Source organism: Strigops habroptila, chromosome Z, assembly GCF_004027225.2.
Source record: "Strigops habroptila isolate Jane chromosome Z, bStrHab1.2.pri, whole genome shotgun sequence".
In the NCBI taxonomy this organism is placed as follows: Eukaryota; Metazoa; Chordata; class Aves; order Psittaciformes; family Psittacidae; genus Strigops; species Strigops habroptila.
The window spans coordinates 76,807,942-76,826,201 of NC_044302.2; the positions used below are offsets into that span (position 1 = coordinate 76,807,942).

Below are 18,260 nucleotides of genomic sequence, written 5' to 3' on the forward strand. Positions count from 1 at the left end.
GGCCGGGCCGGGCCGGGCCGGGCGGGGCGGGAACCGCGGCGGCGCCTCCGCCGGCGGCAGCGGAAGATGCAGGAGGGAGAATAGCAGCAGGAACGTAAATAAATGCGTAAATAAAGGTGGGGCGGATCGGCAACTCAACTGTCACGGAACCAAAGATCCGAAAAAGGGAAGTGCTCTTGCTTTGCTTTTGCCCCCTTTTTTTTTTTCTTTTCTATTTTCCTCCCCCGCGTGCTTTACTTTTAGAAAAAGAAAACTTTTTTTTTAACTTTTTTTTTTTCCTTTTTCTCCATCTCTCTCGCTTATAAATGCTTTATCAAAATGGATTTGATTCTCTCTGGGGTCTCTGTGCCGTTCCGCGCACCCGCCCGGCCGCCCCCATAGACGGCGCCCTCGCAGCGGAGGGGGCCGGCGACAGATCGCTGCTCTTGAATAAAGCATAAAAACTAAGAAAACAAAACCAAACAAAGCATTTCTTTGCAGAGCCGGTCGGGCGGCCGGCGGGAGCGCCGGGTCGTGGCGCGGCAGGAGGGAGCGAGGGAAAGAGGGAGGGAAGCAGAGCCCAGGGGTCTCCGGATGCTCCCGCCGCCGCTGGAGGGGAGGCGGCCGCCGGGTGCGAGGGGGCGCAGGGGACGCGCCGGGGGTGCGCGGGTGCGGAGGGGGTGCGGAGGGGTTGGGGGGGTGTTTCTGGGCCCACAAACCAGCCCTTTGGCGTCTGGTTTCAGATCCTGAGTCGACTCCCTGGTAAGTCAGGTGGGGGAAGGCGGGGGACAGGCGGGCGAGGCGGGGGTGCAGGGCCAGGCGGCAGCGGCGGCGGCGGGGGAACGTGGCGGCGGCCATTAGGTGAAGCTCATGGAGACTGTGTGCTCTAGTGCTTTGCGGCGGAGGGAGGCGATGCTGGTTCCCCGCCACACGTCGCTGCTGTCCGGGGAGCTGCAGAGCTGGGGCGAGCCGGTCACGTTGCTGGGCCCAGGCAGGGAGGCAGGCACCATGCCGGGGAAGGCGGGCTGGTAGAGGTGCGACTGCAGCCCGGCCCCGTTGGAGCCCGCCAGGCTGTTGGAGAGGCCCATGGAGTTGGGCGGCGGCCCCGCCGCCAGGCTGCACTGGGAGAGGGACTGCGCCATGGCCTGCTGCCGGCCCAGCGCCGGCGGCAGCGGCAGCTGCGACACGCCCGGCATGGCGGCGGCGGCCCAGCGGGTGTCGTTGGCATGGAAGGAGCAGAGGCTGTCGCCCATAGCGGCGGCGGCGGCGGCGGCAGCCGAGGGGAACTGCGGCAGCCCCGGCGTCGGCAACAGCGTGCCCGGGGCGCGGAAGACGTTGGTGGTCTTCTTGCGCTTCTTCCACTTGGCCCGCCGGTTCTGGAACCAGACCTGCGGGCGGCGGGCAGCGACACACAGTTAGCGACACCAGCCCTCCCGCCCGCCCGGGCGCGGCTCGGTGCAGCGGGACCCGCCACCCCGCCCCGGCCCCTACCCCGAGTCTCTCCCTTTACCCCCCGGCCTTTGCCTCTCCCACGGCAGCTCTTTGCATCCGCAGCCCTACGCGTGTCCCCGTCACGGGTTAACGATACTGCTGGAAGTTTTTATAGCGAAACTGATCGATGCCTCTGTCCCGGGACTGAGGTGCCTGCGGCCTCCCTCCTTCGGGGGGTGGGTCCAGGAGAGGAGCCAGGCCTCCTCCCGGAAAATACATAAAAAAACCAATTAAACAGAAAATAAATGAGCGGCCCACACTCTTGCCCTTGCTTGGAGGCGTTCCCGAGACGACAGCGGAGCAGAGCCCAGTGCAGCCGGGCGAGCAGCCGTGCCCCGGGCCGGGTCCCAGTGCAGGAACCCATCCGGCCAAACCGCCCGTGTTCGTGGATTTTCTATGAAAGAAAACAAAACCACAAAACCCCCAGAAGATGTTTTCGGTGATCGGGGAGTGGTGCCGGCCCGGTGGCTGGGTGAGTCTCGCCGCCCTGCTGCCGAAATCACCGGGGGAATTAATTGTGAGGGGGGAAAAACCGGGTCCGCTCGGAATCCGGAGGATCGCGGTGCCAGAGATGCTGGAGCCGCGGTTTCGTGCTACGTACGTACCCAGACGGAGAACGACGGGCGCCCATTAGCGAGAATGAACAGCCGTTAGGGAACTAAGTATTATATCGAAAAATCGCGTTCAATTATCTTTTAGGGTTAATAGTTAAATTGAGGCTACAAAATCTTTTTATGTTTCATGGTTTACTGGTGGTGTAAAGAATCTCCATCAGGTCTGATCGCCTCAGCTCATAGCTACGCTGCATATGCTTTTAAAATGTGAATGTTTCCAGCTGAAAACTGGTGCATGACAGATTAAAACGCAAAGAAAACCTGGGGGAGATTTTGAAAATGCACACATGACAACTCTAGAAATATACTAACCACGACCGTTTGGCAACTTTGGGCTCCTTTTAAAATGCAACTAGCCCCTGAAAATTATTAATACAACAGTGAGAATCTAATGGAGGTTGGAATCTAAAAATCTGCCTTGATGATGTCTGCTGTTACAGTAATATAGACATACTGTAAATGTATTTTAAAATATATAGCCCATTTAATTCCCCAGCTATAAATGGGTTAGAGAGAAAGAGAGAGAGAAGGGGAGACAATATCACTTTTGTTTTTCTTTTTTTTTTTTTTTTCCCTTTCATGAGCCGAAGCTTTATGAAGATCTCATTGGAATCTGGCGGATGATTAATGTGAAGATTTGGTAGGAAATCTGGAGAGCTGTATTAAAGCTCAGATCTCAGGTTCATTTCGATCAGTCAGCCGTGAACTCTGGGCCGAATTCATTACACTTTAATAGTGCTGGGAGAGGAAGAAAATGCAATTTCTCATTCCATTAGAAAACTAGAAAATACTCTCAGCTTGTCCCCTATTAAGATGTGGCAGGTGACGGGACCATTGTAGGGGACACGGTCAATGGAATTACAGCACATTATTTTTGTTCATATAAAATATTGAAAGGCAAGCCTGACTGTGCAGAAGTTATTTCACTGATTTGGTTTTTATGTAAATAAAATATTGAAAGTTAATTAATCCGTGCTAGAGACTAATGATTATGCTTATTATATTGCATTTGATCGTGTAATTTGCATGATTCTCGCATTGCTGCTTAATAAGCCATTCCAGGTTATAAATAATTCTGAAATTGGTTTCTAATAATGGCATGCTATAAAAAGAATGGTTTTATTACAGCAGCCTGAAAAGCAGAGCAATATCAGACGTGGAATTGGACTCCCGTTTAAGCACCAGTCGCTTTAATAATTATTTAAATGTATCATATACATTAAATACAGATCTAAAATGAGGAAAGTGGTGATTTATCCTAGCATCTAAAACCCCTAAAAACGTATACAGCCGCTATAAATTAACTATTTGGAGCATTCCTTAATCAGTGTGGAGCCCACATGCTGCAAGGAATGTGTAGGCAATCTGTTAACTATAAAGAAAACTGTAAAGTACTCAGATAAGAACATAAACCAATTACTATTTAATTTAAATTTGGTCAAGGAGCGGTGATACATCGGATTGTGAAGTAAATACATTAAATAAATTGTTTTGCCTTAGATTACATAATGTTAATCATTTTGAAGTGTTAATTAAGAAGGTTATGTTGATCTGATTACTTTTTAAACTACAGAACATTATTGTAAAAAATATTTAAATTACCACTCTATTAAACTGTTATCAGCAGTCTCGAGCTATTAGCATTGGTTTAAGATTATGCCGAGGCCATTAAAACACTTTGTCTTTCTTCCTACGAATTTCTTTGATGTGCTGTTAGAAAATAACTATTTCCATTTTATATTTTATATTTTACTTCATTTACCACACTCCTAATATTGAAATTGATATCATTAACCTTTGGGAAACCCAATAAAGTTTAATAGACCTCGTTTTCTTTTTTCATAGAGTCAGTTGTCCAATTATATTTTATTTGTGAATCTAATTTCTTTCTTAATTTAAACTAATTATGGTCCTAGGTAGGCTGAGTCAAAATTGGTTTACTTTTGAAAAGCAGACGTGCTTTTTCTGTCACATTCAAGAACGGAGTCTGTTTCCGTTCATAAAAACGTTCATTTAGGGATTTCTTTTGACGTGTCTTTATTTAGCTGAGGAACCTAACCTGGCTGAGAGGAATTTTTAACACCGGCGGCATTTCCCATGCGCTGTGCTGAGCAGGAATGCACATCCCAGAAGTGCTTCTATTGTGCAGGATTTCATTCCGTGGAAGGGACTCACCCAGAAAGTCGCTAAAATATCCTTTTACACACAAAAGCTGCATCGGAGCAGTCTAGCGGTTTACATTTGCCTAGAGTTTCTTATGCGCCTATATGCAAATTCAGATTTGTCTGTATGCACATGTGTATATATATATATATGTATGTACTTCAGAGAACAAAGTACACCCTACATGTTAAAGTTACTCGTTACCTCTCCTGTCTCCAGGCATTAGAAAAATTACAGTCCATGGAAACTGCCAGTCCAACTAGAGCTGCCTTTTACCGAAGCGCCTTTTTACCAGCCTGTGAACCTTTCGCCGCTCCCCATGGCGACCCTCCCGGCGGCGGGCTCCAGGGGACGCCCGTTCCGGGCTGCGACGTGGCCGCCCGGCTGTCAGTACCCTGGACAGCGGCCCCGTCGTCAGCACCCGGAACAACGGCCCCTCGGCCCAATCCGCCGGCGCCTCCGGGAAGAGGGGCGATTCACCGGCGGTTTGGGATCGCCTCTCAGCGCCGCGCTATTATTGCGAGGGCTGAGACTCGCCCCTCACGGGCTGTGCCTTCCCGGGCTCTTTCCTGCCGCGGGTTGGGCCGTGCAGCGGAGGGAAGCTCCGCTCGAGTCCCACTAGGGACCACCGCGCTGCAGGCGGCCAGGGGACAAAGGGGCACCCAGAAGGGACATTTTTGTGGAAAGGGAGTCCGGTTTCAATGCTTCCTAAACGAACTGTTGCGTTAGGGCTGGGTTTGCTCCCCCTCCGTCGGGCTGAGGTTCGGGGACACCCCCCACCCGCCCCGTTGTGACTGGCCTCGCCGCCGGCCGGCCGTGCCGCCTTTGGTGCGATCTGGGAGAGGGCCGGCGGGGAGGACAGTGCGCGGGGGTCGCTGCTTATACCTGCACCCGGGACTCGGTGAGGCCGATGCGCAAGGCCAGCTCTTCCCTCATGAAGATGTCCGGATAGTGGGTCTTGGCGAAACTCCTCTCCAGCTCGTTCAGCTGGGCCGGAGTGAAGCGGGTGCGGTGCCGCTTCTGCTTCTGCTGCCCCTGTTGCTGACCAGCCTGGCTAGGGTTCTGGCCACCTTGCTGGCCTTGCTGCTTGTCGGGGTCTTTGGCGCTGACGGCTAAGGAGCTGGGGTTGGATCCCACCGTGGTGATGTCCTCCCCCGGCAGCAGGGTGGTCCCTTCTACTGTGTCCGAGTTGGGAGCCATGTCTCCCGGGTGTCCCCCCGGATCCGAGCCCCCTACGCCCAGCCGACACTTCACCGCCTCCCGGTGTCCCAGCAGCTCGGCCGCATCTTTCATCCCTGCGGAAGCAAAGGAGCGGCGGTCACTCCCCTGCAGTCGGGCATGCATCCATCAGAACCACTTTCCAACGCACCGAGCCGGTGAGAGGCACCCAGCCACCGCCACCGTCTCCCCGCGCCGCCCCACGGCCGCCCGCCAGCCCCGCAGCCCGCCTCGGCTCGGCTCCACGGCGCGCAATGTCCGTGGCCCGGCGCAACCCGGGCGCGGAGCGAAAACTTTACACCGAGCAGCTCCTCGTCCTGCTTAAATAATCAGCTCTCTGCCGGGCCTTCCCTTGCGAGACCAAGGGAGGGGAAAGAAGGGGGAGGACAAGTTTTGTCGGGTTCAGCCTGCCTTTTCCAGCGGGGCTGGTAAAAGAAAGAGATGGAGAGAAAGAAAGAACACTCGAGCCGCCCTGCTGCCAGGAGCTTCACCTCCCTGACAGATGTGTGGGGATCTCGGTCACCCTGGCCGATCTTCGCCCTCTCCTCCCTCTGCTCCCCTAAACAAACTAATGAATAACCATAAAGAGCTAGATACAGATATTTCTCTTTCTTTAAGGAAAAGAAGGAGAGGGGGAAGCGAGCAGGCGAGCAGAAAAAGGCCACCCAGAACTCCTTCGTAAATACCATCGAGCACATCTGTCCTAAAATAATAATCATAATCATCATCATGATAATAACGTGTAGGTATGTATATAAAAACAGGGGAGAGGGAAATTAAATGATCCACAACTCGCTGTAGATCTACATATTCCGTAGGTCTCCTTCTCTTTTTTTTTTTTTTTTGATGTTAAATCAAATTAAACTTCAATACAGTACAATTACTTTTAAAGGAATTAGCCCATTTAGATCGCATTAAGGTAAAATAAGGAACAAATTGTCAATTTCCTGCTCCGGCTTCCTCCCCGCTCGCTGCCGCCGGCGGTGCAGCCGCCGCGGGGCGGGGGGGTGCTGGGGGAAACTCACCGAGACGGGCGTCCAGGAGGTCGGCGTGAGACAGCATCGCGCACCGCTCCAGGGCGAAGGCTGTTCCCCCCCAAATTTTAGCGGCCTTAAGTTATTTAAAATAGATATAAGATATGAGATAGATAGATAGATATATATATAGATCCCCTAAATGAAAGAAAATTCGGTGTGTGGTTAAAAAGGGGGTCTCTTGCATTATAATGTCCTTTAGAGAGACGGGGAGGTGCTTAACACTTCAATGAACCCGTGAGCAGCTCGGCGCGGGGACCAATCAGGAGGGCAGCCTGCAAATGTCAGCGCCCGGAGCGCCCCGCTCCGCCCGCCCGCCGCCCGCCCGCCGCCCCGGCCTCCCGCCGCCCCGGCCCGGCCCGCGCCGAGCCGCCGCTCCCGTCCGTGCTCCGCTCGCCCTCGCCGCCCTCCTTACCCCTCTCCCCTTGTCTTCCAAATGCACATTTGCCACCCTCCTCCCGCTCCAGGTCACCCCTTGTTTATTGTGTTTTTCTTCTTTATTTTTTTTTTCTTCTTTTTTAATGTCTACCTGGAGCGCACCCTCGCACCCGGCCCAGTCAGGCTCCCGGGGATGTCTCGGAAGCACAGCGCCCACCGAGGGGGACGTAAAAGGTTGAGCACGAGCTGGTCCTTCTCACCGGCCGCCCCGGGGACCGGGACCGGCGGCGAAGACCGCAGCTGGCTCTCACCCACCCGCCGCCGCCGCGGGGCCCCGACGGCTGCGGGGCGGCGGGAAAAAAGAAACTTGGGTCAGCTCCCGCAGTGCCTGGGCCGCAGAGGCTCGTCCGGCGCCGGGGCTCCCCGCCACCCCGTCCCGGCCCCTTCTGCTCGGTGCAGAAGCACAACGGCAACGCGGGGCGCGGGAGGGAAGCACGGCGCGTACCCGCCGCCCCGGGAGCGCTGCCTCCCGGGCCGGGATTTAAAAGCGCGTAAGCCCTATTTTTTTTTTTTCTGGTAAAGTTTCCAAGTTCGGCTCTCCTACAAACTCAATTCAAAGCAGTAAATAAAGTTAAATGCTTTTTATTTTCCTCTCGAATATGTTAAACTACTCGAACAATTTAAAGTGCTTTGCACAAGTGAAGCGAACCATTTCTAATGTTCTGATTTTTCAAAGCCAGCCAACAACAAAGTTTAGATTAGTAATATATTTCTAACCAGAGTAATTTTCAAGATCATTAGGCATTTATGTAATTAGTGCCAAATCTATAAGCTTTTATTACGATTATTAGAGTAAAATCAGTATAAATTTGTACTAATTTACTACTGTTTAGACTTGGCTGTCAAGCCAAGAGGTTCTTATTGTAAATGATAACTGAGGAAATTAAGTGCAAAATTCTGTACCATTTCTGATCCGCTCCTAAACAATCCGTTTCAATTGTATTTGTAGCAGAACATAATGCCCTTTTAAAGTTATTTGACTTGTATTTTTATTTGCAAAACAAGAAAAATACCCTCTACCCGGGCACAATGAAAACTGATATTTACTACTTCCAACTTGATTAACATTGATTTTTAATTCAAAAGTGATGCAATTAAGATTATTCATTTAGTGCAAATAAAGCTTCCACCAAAAAGGGAGACCAGTGAAGTCTGTGTTAAATAATACAGCGCCAATGGCTTTTTTTTTCCTCGCCAACCAATTGACTTACACAAAACATTGTAAATACTGCATGCGAACAGACGCAAGAGTGATTTTGTTTGCAGCTCAGATGTGCAAGGGTTTCGGCAGCGACTGAACAAGGAGACAAAGGAACCGGCCGACCGATCTCGAGGGCAGTTTTACTGCCTTCCCCCCCCCCACCCCGCTCCCTCCTCCCTGCTCAGGCTACATTGATTCAATCCAGCTTTCGAGACGTCGGGCTGTTGCAATGAACCTGGGTGCCCGGAACGGCCGCTAAAAGCAGGGAGAGAAACCCAGAGCCGGGCCACAATTTAGCTGCAGAGAGGGAGAAAGAAAGAAAGAAAGAAAGAGGTGGAGATGGGGTGGGAGTTTCGGGATTTTTTTTTTTTTTCCCCTTTCTTTCTTTTTTCCTGGTGGATGGGGGACGGTGGAGATGGCTCATTTGTTTTGCCTTTTTCCTTTGAAAATCACTGTCTGCGTGCGGCTCCAGGGCAGGAGGGGAAGACCCGGCGGTGAAAATTCCCGAGAGCCGCCCTCCGGCCGCTGCCAGGGCCGGGACCCTCGGAGCGGAGCCGCCGGAGGGGGTCAGGCCGAGGCCGGTGGGAATGACAGGGCGCGCAGCCTTCCGCGGCCGCTGCGGGTCGGGCCCTACCTAGGGCCGGAGTTACGCGAGTGGTCAGGGGCCGGCCGGAGCGTTTGGGGTCCAGTTTTAGCTGTAGATGCTGGCAGAAATGTCCGGGCGCTGCAGGCGCCCGCAGCCGGCTTCTGCCGAGAGTGGTACGGACAGGGCGGCACGACGAGCGTGCGCGTCTATTCTGTGTTGTTGTATGTTTCAGGTCGATAAATAAATGTGTAATAGTTAATGTGCAGACACATCAGAGTAATAACAATGGGATGAAATCAAAGGATTATCAATCTCTGTTAGTAACTGCTGAATAACAATGTTGCGGTGTGATTGATAGCGCGCTTCATTTTATGACTTTTCTATTGCTCTTGATTTTTATAGCAGTATAAACAAACTAAATCATTTCTTCCAAGACTTCAGAGCGAAATCGTCTTTAGGGAAGGGGGAAATCAGAGAACGAAGTCCGCGGGAGAGAAAAGAGCGGGCAGGGCTGACACCTAAGCGTTTCAGAAAGAAAATGACAATAGGGCATATGTAAAATACCCTAATCGCATTCCGCTTCCGCGCACTCCTGTTAAGTGCCTGAATTCACCTGGGCAGCGTCGGAGATGTATTTACAAGGATTTTATTCCCCGTCATCTTTCCATTTTCCCTGTGTAGCCAGAAAACTGCCAGTCAAGTCCGTTCCCTGTTACAATTTACGGTATTCCCCACATGATCATAGGAACTGAAGTTCCTAACAAGGAAAGGCTTTAGCACAATGGCCCAAAATCTTCAGAGTGACACGAGTGTCTTCAGAAATCACTTCAGAGCAAAGTAAAAGGATTTTCTATGACGGATCCAGTGATTTTTCCTCAATAAATAGGTTTTAGATTGTTACACACACGTAGAACCGGAACAAAGGGCAGTACCAGAAAATATATTGGTTGCCCCTAATAAAATTTATTTAGACAGTTTACTTCTCATAAAAAATAGAGATTGAATTTTGTACAGGAGCGCCTGCCAAGGGGCCAGGCACTGGGAGATCATCTCCCCCCGCACCTTCCGTTCCTCTTCTTTCCGTTTCTCTCCTTTTCTTCCTCCTCGCCGGGGCCTGTCCCGGGGTCCCAGCCGGGGCCGCTCTCCCTTCCGCTCCCCTTCGCCCCCCGCCCCTGTCCACGCTGCTCTTACCGGCCCAAGGAAGGGCGGCGAGAGCGGGGCGCGCCACGTTTGGGAGCAATGTCATCCTAATTCTCCTGTGCCGTGACCTGGGAAGAAACGGTAGAGAACTTTCCAACCCCCAAAGCTTCTCCCTCCCCTCCCCGCGGCGAAACTGAAGCCCTGATCGAATGAGGCTGTAATACAAACAAGTGTATTTAACCAATTCTGCTCTAATTTAAGAACAGAACCTTCTTTTATCAGAATAATTATATCTGGAGCGAGCAACACGGTAAAATAAGGTTAAACTGCTAAAGTCAGCAGGGTGGCTTGGCGTAAATGGCTGATCAGATTCGTAATTTGATATTTTATTTATGTATTTATTGAACACCCATCCAGTTAAGGGGACTGCTGTATGCAGAGCACCCAAATTGCTTTTTATACGTAGCGACACTCCCCGTGCCTGTCAAATATAACTTTTGGTTGCCTGGTTGTACGCGCGGCTTTTTTATTATTATTTTTATCTTATTATTTTATTATTTCCAGACAGTAGTGCTGAAACATCGGATATTATTGTTCACATTCCCGCTCCTCAGTGCTGCATTGTAACATTGTTCGCTTTAATGAGAAGCGCCTCCCTCAATAATTAACGACCTCACATTTCCCTATTTTCTTGCCTGATGAAAAGAATCAATTTTAATTCATTGTAAATTACAGCTACGCTTTTGAGTGTTATTTGCTTACTTTTTCACATCGGCATACCCTAAACACAAATGACAAATCAAACTATATCCTTTCGTTAGGCGTAATTTGGAGTTAAGAAATGGAAAAACATAAACACGTGTTTTCATTTCAGTCAACCCTCTCGAAAATATGACTTCTTCGGAAATGAAGGACAAGGCTGCCAGCAGCTACAGATCCCAATTTATTCATTCTAGTCAGAACTAAGTGTGACGATCATCGCTGCTTTACGACACTAGGCTGCATGCAGCATTTCGTAGCTGCAATAAATATACTTCTTTGAAAGCAACTTTATGAAGTTTAAAGGCATCCGTGGCAAGAACGATCGCTGCTGATCAGAAACGCAGCCGTCAGGAGTTCCGAAAGCAGCCTCCCTGAGGGCGGCGGGGAGAGCTCGGGTCTCCTCCTGTCATCTGTTCTCAAACACCGCCAAGAACAGCGTTTTCCCATTTGCTTATTTATCTAAATATCTGCATCTCGCTCCGGCACAGTCAAAGGCAGCGCTTCCGAGTGTCTCCTTGCCGGCAGGCTGCGGGGCAGCTTTCCACAGCGAACCGGCTGCCTTAGATTGAAAGGATGGCTTCTATCAATTAATTTTCATCAGAACGATGACAACCAGTCTTTTATGGGGAAAAAGCTATTTTAATATAAAGGTATGACTGACACCCCACACCCGCTCTCCCCCGTCCAGATGCAAACTCTTCACACATGCACACAGAGTCGCCTCCCTCTTCCCCCCAGCTTTGTATGCATGTATGTATGTATAGGCTTCGGGCAGTGTACTAAGTTCCCAAACTTAAAAACGCGGAGCCCAAGCCTAGCGCACCGAGCCCTGCCTTGTGCGGCTGGACAGGAATTGCCGGGGCTGCCCCGAGGGCGAAGGCACCGCCGCCGGTACGAAGCATTTTCCAGATACACCTCTGTTTAGGGAAAGAGCGCACTTCCAGGAAGACTCTTCCTACTGAGCTTTGAGGAATTTGCGTAACACATACCCATATATTTTAAACCCCAAACCTCCTTATCCGGCTGGATAAAATAAACCACCATATGTGGCAATGAGAGAACATATATCAGAGACGGATGTGGATGGGGTATTCAACTTTCTCCCTTTTAAGGCCGTAGTTTTAATCTCAAATTACATAGGTAGTATATAGTAATAAGGAACATACATATTTTGTTTGTATGTGTTAAGTTGGCTGCTTTTCTGATTTCTATTTACTCAAGATAAATAATCATATATCAGTTATTCAGTTAGGTGACAAGTCTAGTAATTGGAATAAAAGAAAACATCTCATCCTTATCTCTTCCTCTAACTAGATATAGCGCTAATAAGACTGCATCAATCTTATCTGGCAAATAAATAAAATAGACAAACAAACAAATTCGCCTCCAACAAGTTAATGTGGTGTATCTGAGTGGAAAGTAGATATTTTCACGCATTCTGGAGATGAGGAGTGACTTTTAATAAAATCACAAGAAAAACAAATGTAATTCTGTAAGCAATTTCAGAGCTCAGCCATCTCTCCCCCGCGCCATTACTTAGCATTCTGCAGCCGTCCTAACCTTTTCTTTTAAAAACCAGTTAGTTCCAGAAATATGACTGTCACTCAATCTGGGACCTTTCGATCCACCTTCCTTTATTACTTGGGGGGCAATTCTAGAGGTAATATGGTTTATTTTACAAGGATGATTTTTGTTGACTTTTTTCTTTCCCCTCCCTCTCCCCTTCCCTTCCCCTCTTGCCCGAGCGCGGCTAATTCGAGGCGTCTATATTCACTCAATTAGAGAAATCTAAAGAGAAAATCGATCTTCCATCTGCAGAAATGCCAGCTTAACAAATTAGATTCTTGTTTCGTGCAGGTGATTTGGTGACAGTCGGGGAATTAGAAGTAATAAGTTGTTGTGTTTGAGACCACCTCCTCGTCCCCGGCCCTCCGCCCTACCCCCGGCCGGGCCCCGCCAGGGGGGCGCCGCGCCCGCGCCCGCCCCAGCGCCTCCTCCTCCGGCCGGGCGGGCGAGCAGCCGCCGTCGCCGCATCTCCCGCTGTAATTAGTGCTGCTGCCCTCCATGTGGGCTCGATTAAACCGTGATTTAGCCGAAAGAAATATAATTATGGCTGCAAATAAAATAATCAGCATTGAAGAGCGATTTCCTTAATGAGATGGAGCGGTTGCACGTCACGGAGTAAAGGGGTCTCATTAAGAGGTGGTAATGAGGCTTGGGTGAATATTGGGAGTTGCACAAAATATCTAAACTGCCAAGGAAGCCCAGCGCCGGCCGCCGACCGGACCGCAGGCCTCAGCGCCGGCGCTGCCTGCGGAGGAGCGCCCTGCGCCAGGCCGGGAGACCACGGCCGCCCCGCCCCACAACACGCTCGCTGGACCAGGGCCGGCTGCGCCTCCGGAGGTGGGCAGCTTGACCACGGCCCAGTTGTAAGAAGCCATTAGCGCGGCCATTTTTGAGGAGAGGCGCAGCAACAGCTAACAGCCCCCTCCCGGTGTGCCTCTGCCCGGTGCACCCGCCACAGCCTTCCCGCCCCGTTCCTTCACCGTGCACCCGGGGTCCCCAGAGCCGCCGCCGCTGCCTCAGGGAGCTGCCCTGGCCCGCGGCGGGTGCTGGCTGCGTGAGGCCCGGCCCGCCATGTGGAAAACAGCAAAAGCTGTGAGAACGCAAGTCAACCCTTCCCTCCGCCCAGCAACAAGGCAGGGACACACAGCCAGCCAGAGAAGGCGGATTAGAGCTAATGTGGCTAATTAGGAAAATTAATTACAGCTGACCTACAGAGGACCACCGCGACGACCCCGCCCGCCACAAGCACGAAGCCGCCAAGATGGCGGCCGTCGCGGACGCCTGCCGCGCATATGCTGGGTGCCGCTCGGCGGGAGGCGGTAGTGGCTCGCAGCGAGAGGGAGGCGGTGGACAAGGGGTGGGTGGTCGGTCTCAGCAGTTCCTGAGGTACTGGAGGAGGAGGAGAGGAACCACCGCCGGTAGCAGCGCTGTTCCAACCCGGGGCAGTGTGAGGGCGCTGACGGCCAGGCCCTGGCTGCTGTGGCGGGGCGGTGAGGGGAGCATGAGGGTGTCTTTGAGGGAACAGGCCTGCTGGAGAGCAAAGTGCAATCTTTACCTAAAATAAAAGGGAAGCAAATGGGATAATAGGCTGCCTCACGTTCCCAGGGGAAATTACATGCTGGCTCTGCAGTGTGACAGAGGGAAAAGCATTGTTTTGCTTTTGTCCCCAGCGTGGTTTGTTTTTTTTATTTTTAATAGTGTAGAATTGGGCATGTCTTCATGTTTTGTCATCTAGTCAAAAAAAATCTTGCATAAGAAACACTAAAATAAAATAAATGCCGGCATATTTTTCTTTCTTTGCTAATGCTCTCAGTAACTTATGGAGGAGATGGCATCTGCATTTTCTTCTCATTATCACAAAAAACATTTCACCTTTTAGCCCAATACCTGCACTAGACAGTAAAGGTCAAGTTTCTCGATTAGGAGAAAGGTCTGTGTGACATTAACAAAAATTGCGTGAGGGCTGCGCTCAGCAGCAGGATGTGGAGAGCCACAGGAGCACCAGTGGCCTCTGGGTTGAAGACTCATCCTGCTCTTCTGCCATTGCAAGGTTGTCTTTTATTTCTTTTACTGACTACCTCTGTGGTCTCAGTGTATTTGTGTATGTAGAGCGTTCTGTAGTCTTAAAACTATTTGCAACTTACATACATACGTCCCAAATGTGACACTTGTCTCCCCTTTTGGTACTTTGTAAAATGATGAAGATATGCTGGAGTCGGCCAGGCACTAGTCCAGGATATCCGATCAGTAGAACTTATAAACACCTTAGCTCTAAGGCACGGCTCACTTAAGATTGTTATTTGCTTGTTTGTTTTTCTTTTAGGAAAAAAACATTTTGGGTTTTTGGATGACTGGTTCTGTTGGAAGAAATTGCAAATTGTTTAGAGGAAAAAAATAATCAGGATTCTCAGGAGACTCTGCTACTGTCTGGAAAAAGGTAAATAAATGTTTTCTTACAAAATATGCTTTCTGTTTGGGCTTCATTGTCAAACCTTCTACCATTATTTGCTTAATCTGTGTCCTCTTCTTTGCATACACATAAACTCTTTTTCCTGCAGGCCTTTCTCGTCCTGATTAGTCTGGCCAGTGGCTGATGTTTTAGTTATGGCTTACAATGTATGAAATGACATTCTGCAAAAAGAAGGATCTCTGCCTCCTAAAATTGTCATGAATGTGGAACAGTTTTCTCATGATCCAGCTGTAGTGAGGAATTATACGCATCTCAACATAAACCTTGTGGATTTCTTCATATTTAAACCCAGCTGTCCCTTCTCAACTGGAAGCAGAGGTTAATTACAAGCAATGTTTACTGTGAGTAGGGTACTATGAGGGAAGCTGAGACTCAGCACCAGAATTTTGGATCCTCTGTTGCTAGGGAAGCTAGAGAACTGAAAGCCAGTTTTACTTTATGCCTCAGTTGAGAAGGTGGTATCAAATTTTGTAATGGGCGGAAGCTACTTTGCATGTTGGGAGAATAGTGTGTTTGTGGACTGGTGTACTGTACAGAGAAAGTATTTTATTTAGCTTTAGACTAGTGACTAGACTAGATGTTAAATTATTAGTGCCCTGGAACGTCCTTTGCTTCCCTATATTAAAAGAGCAGCCATGTGCTTATGATTGCAGCTGGTCAGACTGCAGGTGCCTCTTCCCTTAGTAACTGGGGGAACTGTACTTATCTGATTAATAGGTGCTTCCTGTCAACACAGTAGAGCAATAACATGCCACAAGTGTGGTGAGTGCCTGAGTTAGGTTCTATCTTCACCTGGCATTTATGATCTCTTCTCTAGGTGAGTTATTTTCAGCCTAGAATAGTAGCTATTACTTAGATGGGTAAACTTGCATGAATGAGTTTAGCCTTGTAGCCAATGATAAGGGCTACATCTTGTAAGACTGGGCTCAAAGAGACCTTTTGGATCAGTGAGCCCTGCAACTCTCTCCCTTTTCATATGTGGATGGGCTGTGTGAGAGTGGTTTTCAGCTGGAAGTTCTGGGTTTTCTTTTTTAGTCTTGGAGTCAGGAGTGGCAAGAATGGTGGTGTTACTCATTTCCACTCTTTGAGGGTGAGGAACTAGAGAGAAAGTCATGTGTTGAGGTGTCCAAACTGGGGAGGGAGCCAGAACACAGTGTGGGGCTTGGTTGCTGGTAATCAGCAAATCAAATGTCTGTGTGCAATGCTGGCCTCTCCGAATGTTAATAAAGTTCTGCTTCCTTCCTAGGCCCCATCATTTACAGCTAATGAAGCAGTGAGATGTTGCAGGAGAGAACACCTTGCATAGGGGATGGTGACATGCTGGGGGAGGAAACCTCCTGCAAATGGCCTTTACTTTGGATGGCTCCCAGCTGTCACTGTTCTTCTCCTATGCTGTGTTCAGAGTATGCCTTCCTTCTGCTCTGCAGGGAGAGAATTAGGGAGGCAGAGATAAAATAGCCCAATACAGTCAGGATAAGTGTGTTTATTTTTGAACTCGGTGTTTGAAAACAGTAGCAGGTTCCTTGGACTGCTTATTGAGATTCCTAGTGAGAATAAGAGCTCAAAGAAGGCTGGTCTGTATATGAGTGTTGGTAAAACTTACCTTACCTAGTTTTAGCTCAAAAAGTAGTCTGGTGACATTTTTATAAGGTCTTTATCCTGGACTGCAAAGCATGCTGTCCTTTATGATCATCTTGCCATGTTTCCATTTTTAGCACAGTGTATGTGCTTGTGGGCAGCTGCTGGCTTTCGGAAGGTAGGGTGTGATTCTTTCTTTGGCTTGGCATAGGCATTGGGACTAATTCTCTGCCTAGAACCTAGCTCTCGTGCATCCAGAGTTAGTCTAACAACCTGACAATAGGCTCTCCAGCTTTTATTCTTCTTCATCCTGCCCCCTCCACCTAGGCACTTCTGTCAGATTTACCACCTTTGACAACCTGAGCTTTACCACGGAAGATGCTAAAAAACCACATAGAGATTAAAAGTACCTTTTAATGTGTTAACCTTGCAATGTGTGTGATTTTTCTCTTGTAAGAAAATAATTACTTCTGCTCAGTTAGTATTAATTACCTGTAATATAACATACTTCATACTTAAAATATCCCGGATGATTAACATCTGTGCTTAAAACTGTCAAGTTCTGCAGGTTGTGTGTTTGAGCGTAAACTTCTTAAAGGTCTGGTACTTCTTGCTTCTTCAGTTAAGTGTAGTTTGTTCACTTGAATTTCACCGGAGGACAGAAGTTCTAGATTGAAATAACCCTGACGTCACCACTGGGAGAACAAAACTTGAAACTGGTTTTTTTTTTTTTTTTCTTTTTTTTTGTGGAAAAGTGAACTAAAGGTTAGAGAGACCAATTGATTGGCTAAAGAACAACAAAACAAAACTAGTGCTATTGGTAACCAGGCCCCAGTAGTGGTCTATGCTATGCCTAGTAATTGCTCTAAAACAAAGTGCAGTTTGTCTGTGTCTGGCTCATCAAGCATCTGGCCAGTTTTCCTTTTGCTTGTGAAGCTACAGAACATTCTTCATATTTTTCTATTTGAGCTTCATGAAGGAGACTTGAAAGTAGATTGTCTATTCTGAAGAACCTCTACATGAAGAGTAGCACATCTCATTGAAGTTAAGCCAGCTGTGAAGTGCTCTTGATCATAGGCAGCTGACGATGTTGCAATTTTTGAGTGAAGTTTGGTATTTGGAAGTCTAAGTAGAGATTATTGGTCTAGCTCCAGCTGAGTTTTTCATTAAAAATTAATAGGAGCCTTTCCGAAAGGTGATGTGTTTGGCACAGAAGGGACTGGAATCTTCTGTTTATCCACAGGATGTGCATAGTCTTGTCAAAACTGTCTGAGCTTTCTTACCTTTGACTCCTCATTTCTGTGATATGTCTTGATGTTGCTCTGGCAGTACTCTTTTTAATGATGATAAGATAGTTTAGTCATAGGAGGGTAGTTTAGTTTCTGTGTTGGCTCAGTTCTAGGCTCCTTTGAACGGGCTAGTATTTAGGACATGGGTTCTCTCTCCTCTTGCCCCACTGTTACCTGTAAGAGAAATGGCTTTGCTTGGAACCGTTCATAGTTCAGTCCCATTTGCCATATGATATTACAGGGGTTTAATTGTCACCTCTGCTGTTCTAGCTGTCCTTTGTTCTTGTAAGAGTGCTTTCCCCCTCCCCCCAATAGCTTTTGTTGCATGTAGCTGTTGTTACACAGGGGCTTAAGTTCAAAGCCAGGTGAGAACACAGGTTGTCCTCCTTCCAGTTTAATGCAGTCTCAGCTCTACCTATCTGTGGAAGGAAACTGATTTCCAGTAGTAGCCAGCTGGTGTGGTCACCATCTTTTCCTCCTAGCTGAGACTCTTGATTACTTTTTCCTTTTAAAGTTTTCACATGGCTCGTTCCTGTGTTCACATGATCACTTGAGACTGTAAACCATAAACTTGCTTGAAGTATTGTTCTCCTTTATTTGTACAGCCCCTCGTGCAGTGAGGACCTAATGTGATGGCTCTTTACGTGCTGCCTCTGTACAAGCTCAGTAATATTCAGAAATGGACCAGGTTCACCATCTCACTGTACGTAGGCTGCTGAACAGTGTGTAGG

The 18,260-nt window shown here is 48.8% G+C and overlaps 1 protein-coding gene across 1 annotated transcript; it reads right to left on the reverse strand.

The window, feature by feature from the left end:
• Positions 1-713: 713 nt before the first annotated feature.
• On the reverse strand, positions 714-6,569 carry OTP (orthopedia homeobox). The gene is made up of 3 exons (XM_030469740.1): positions 6,491-6,569; positions 5,133-5,542; positions 714-1,367 (listed from the first exon to the last, which is right to left on the reverse strand). The coding sequence occupies exons 1-3, from the start codon at positions 6,525-6,527 to the stop codon at positions 837-839; spliced, it is 978 nt and encodes a 325-aa protein (XP_030325600.1). The 5' UTR covers positions 6,528-6,569; the 3' UTR covers positions 714-836.
• Positions 6,570-18,260: the final 11,691 nt, after the last annotated feature.

Excerpts from the sequence above, each read along its gene's own strand:
- OTP (XM_030469740.1), bottom strand. The coding sequence starts at position 6,527 with ATGCTGTCTCACGCCGACCTCCTGGACGCCCGTCTCG. Across the intron at positions 5,543-6,490 it reads CCTCCTGGACGCCCGTCTCG|GGATGAAAGATGCGGCCGAG; the intron begins GTGAGTTTCCCC and ends TTGCTTCCGCAG. Across the intron at positions 1,368-5,132 it reads TCACCGAGTCCCGGGTGCAG|GTCTGGTTCCAGAACCGGCG; the intron begins GTATAAGCAGCG and ends CGCCGCCCGCAG.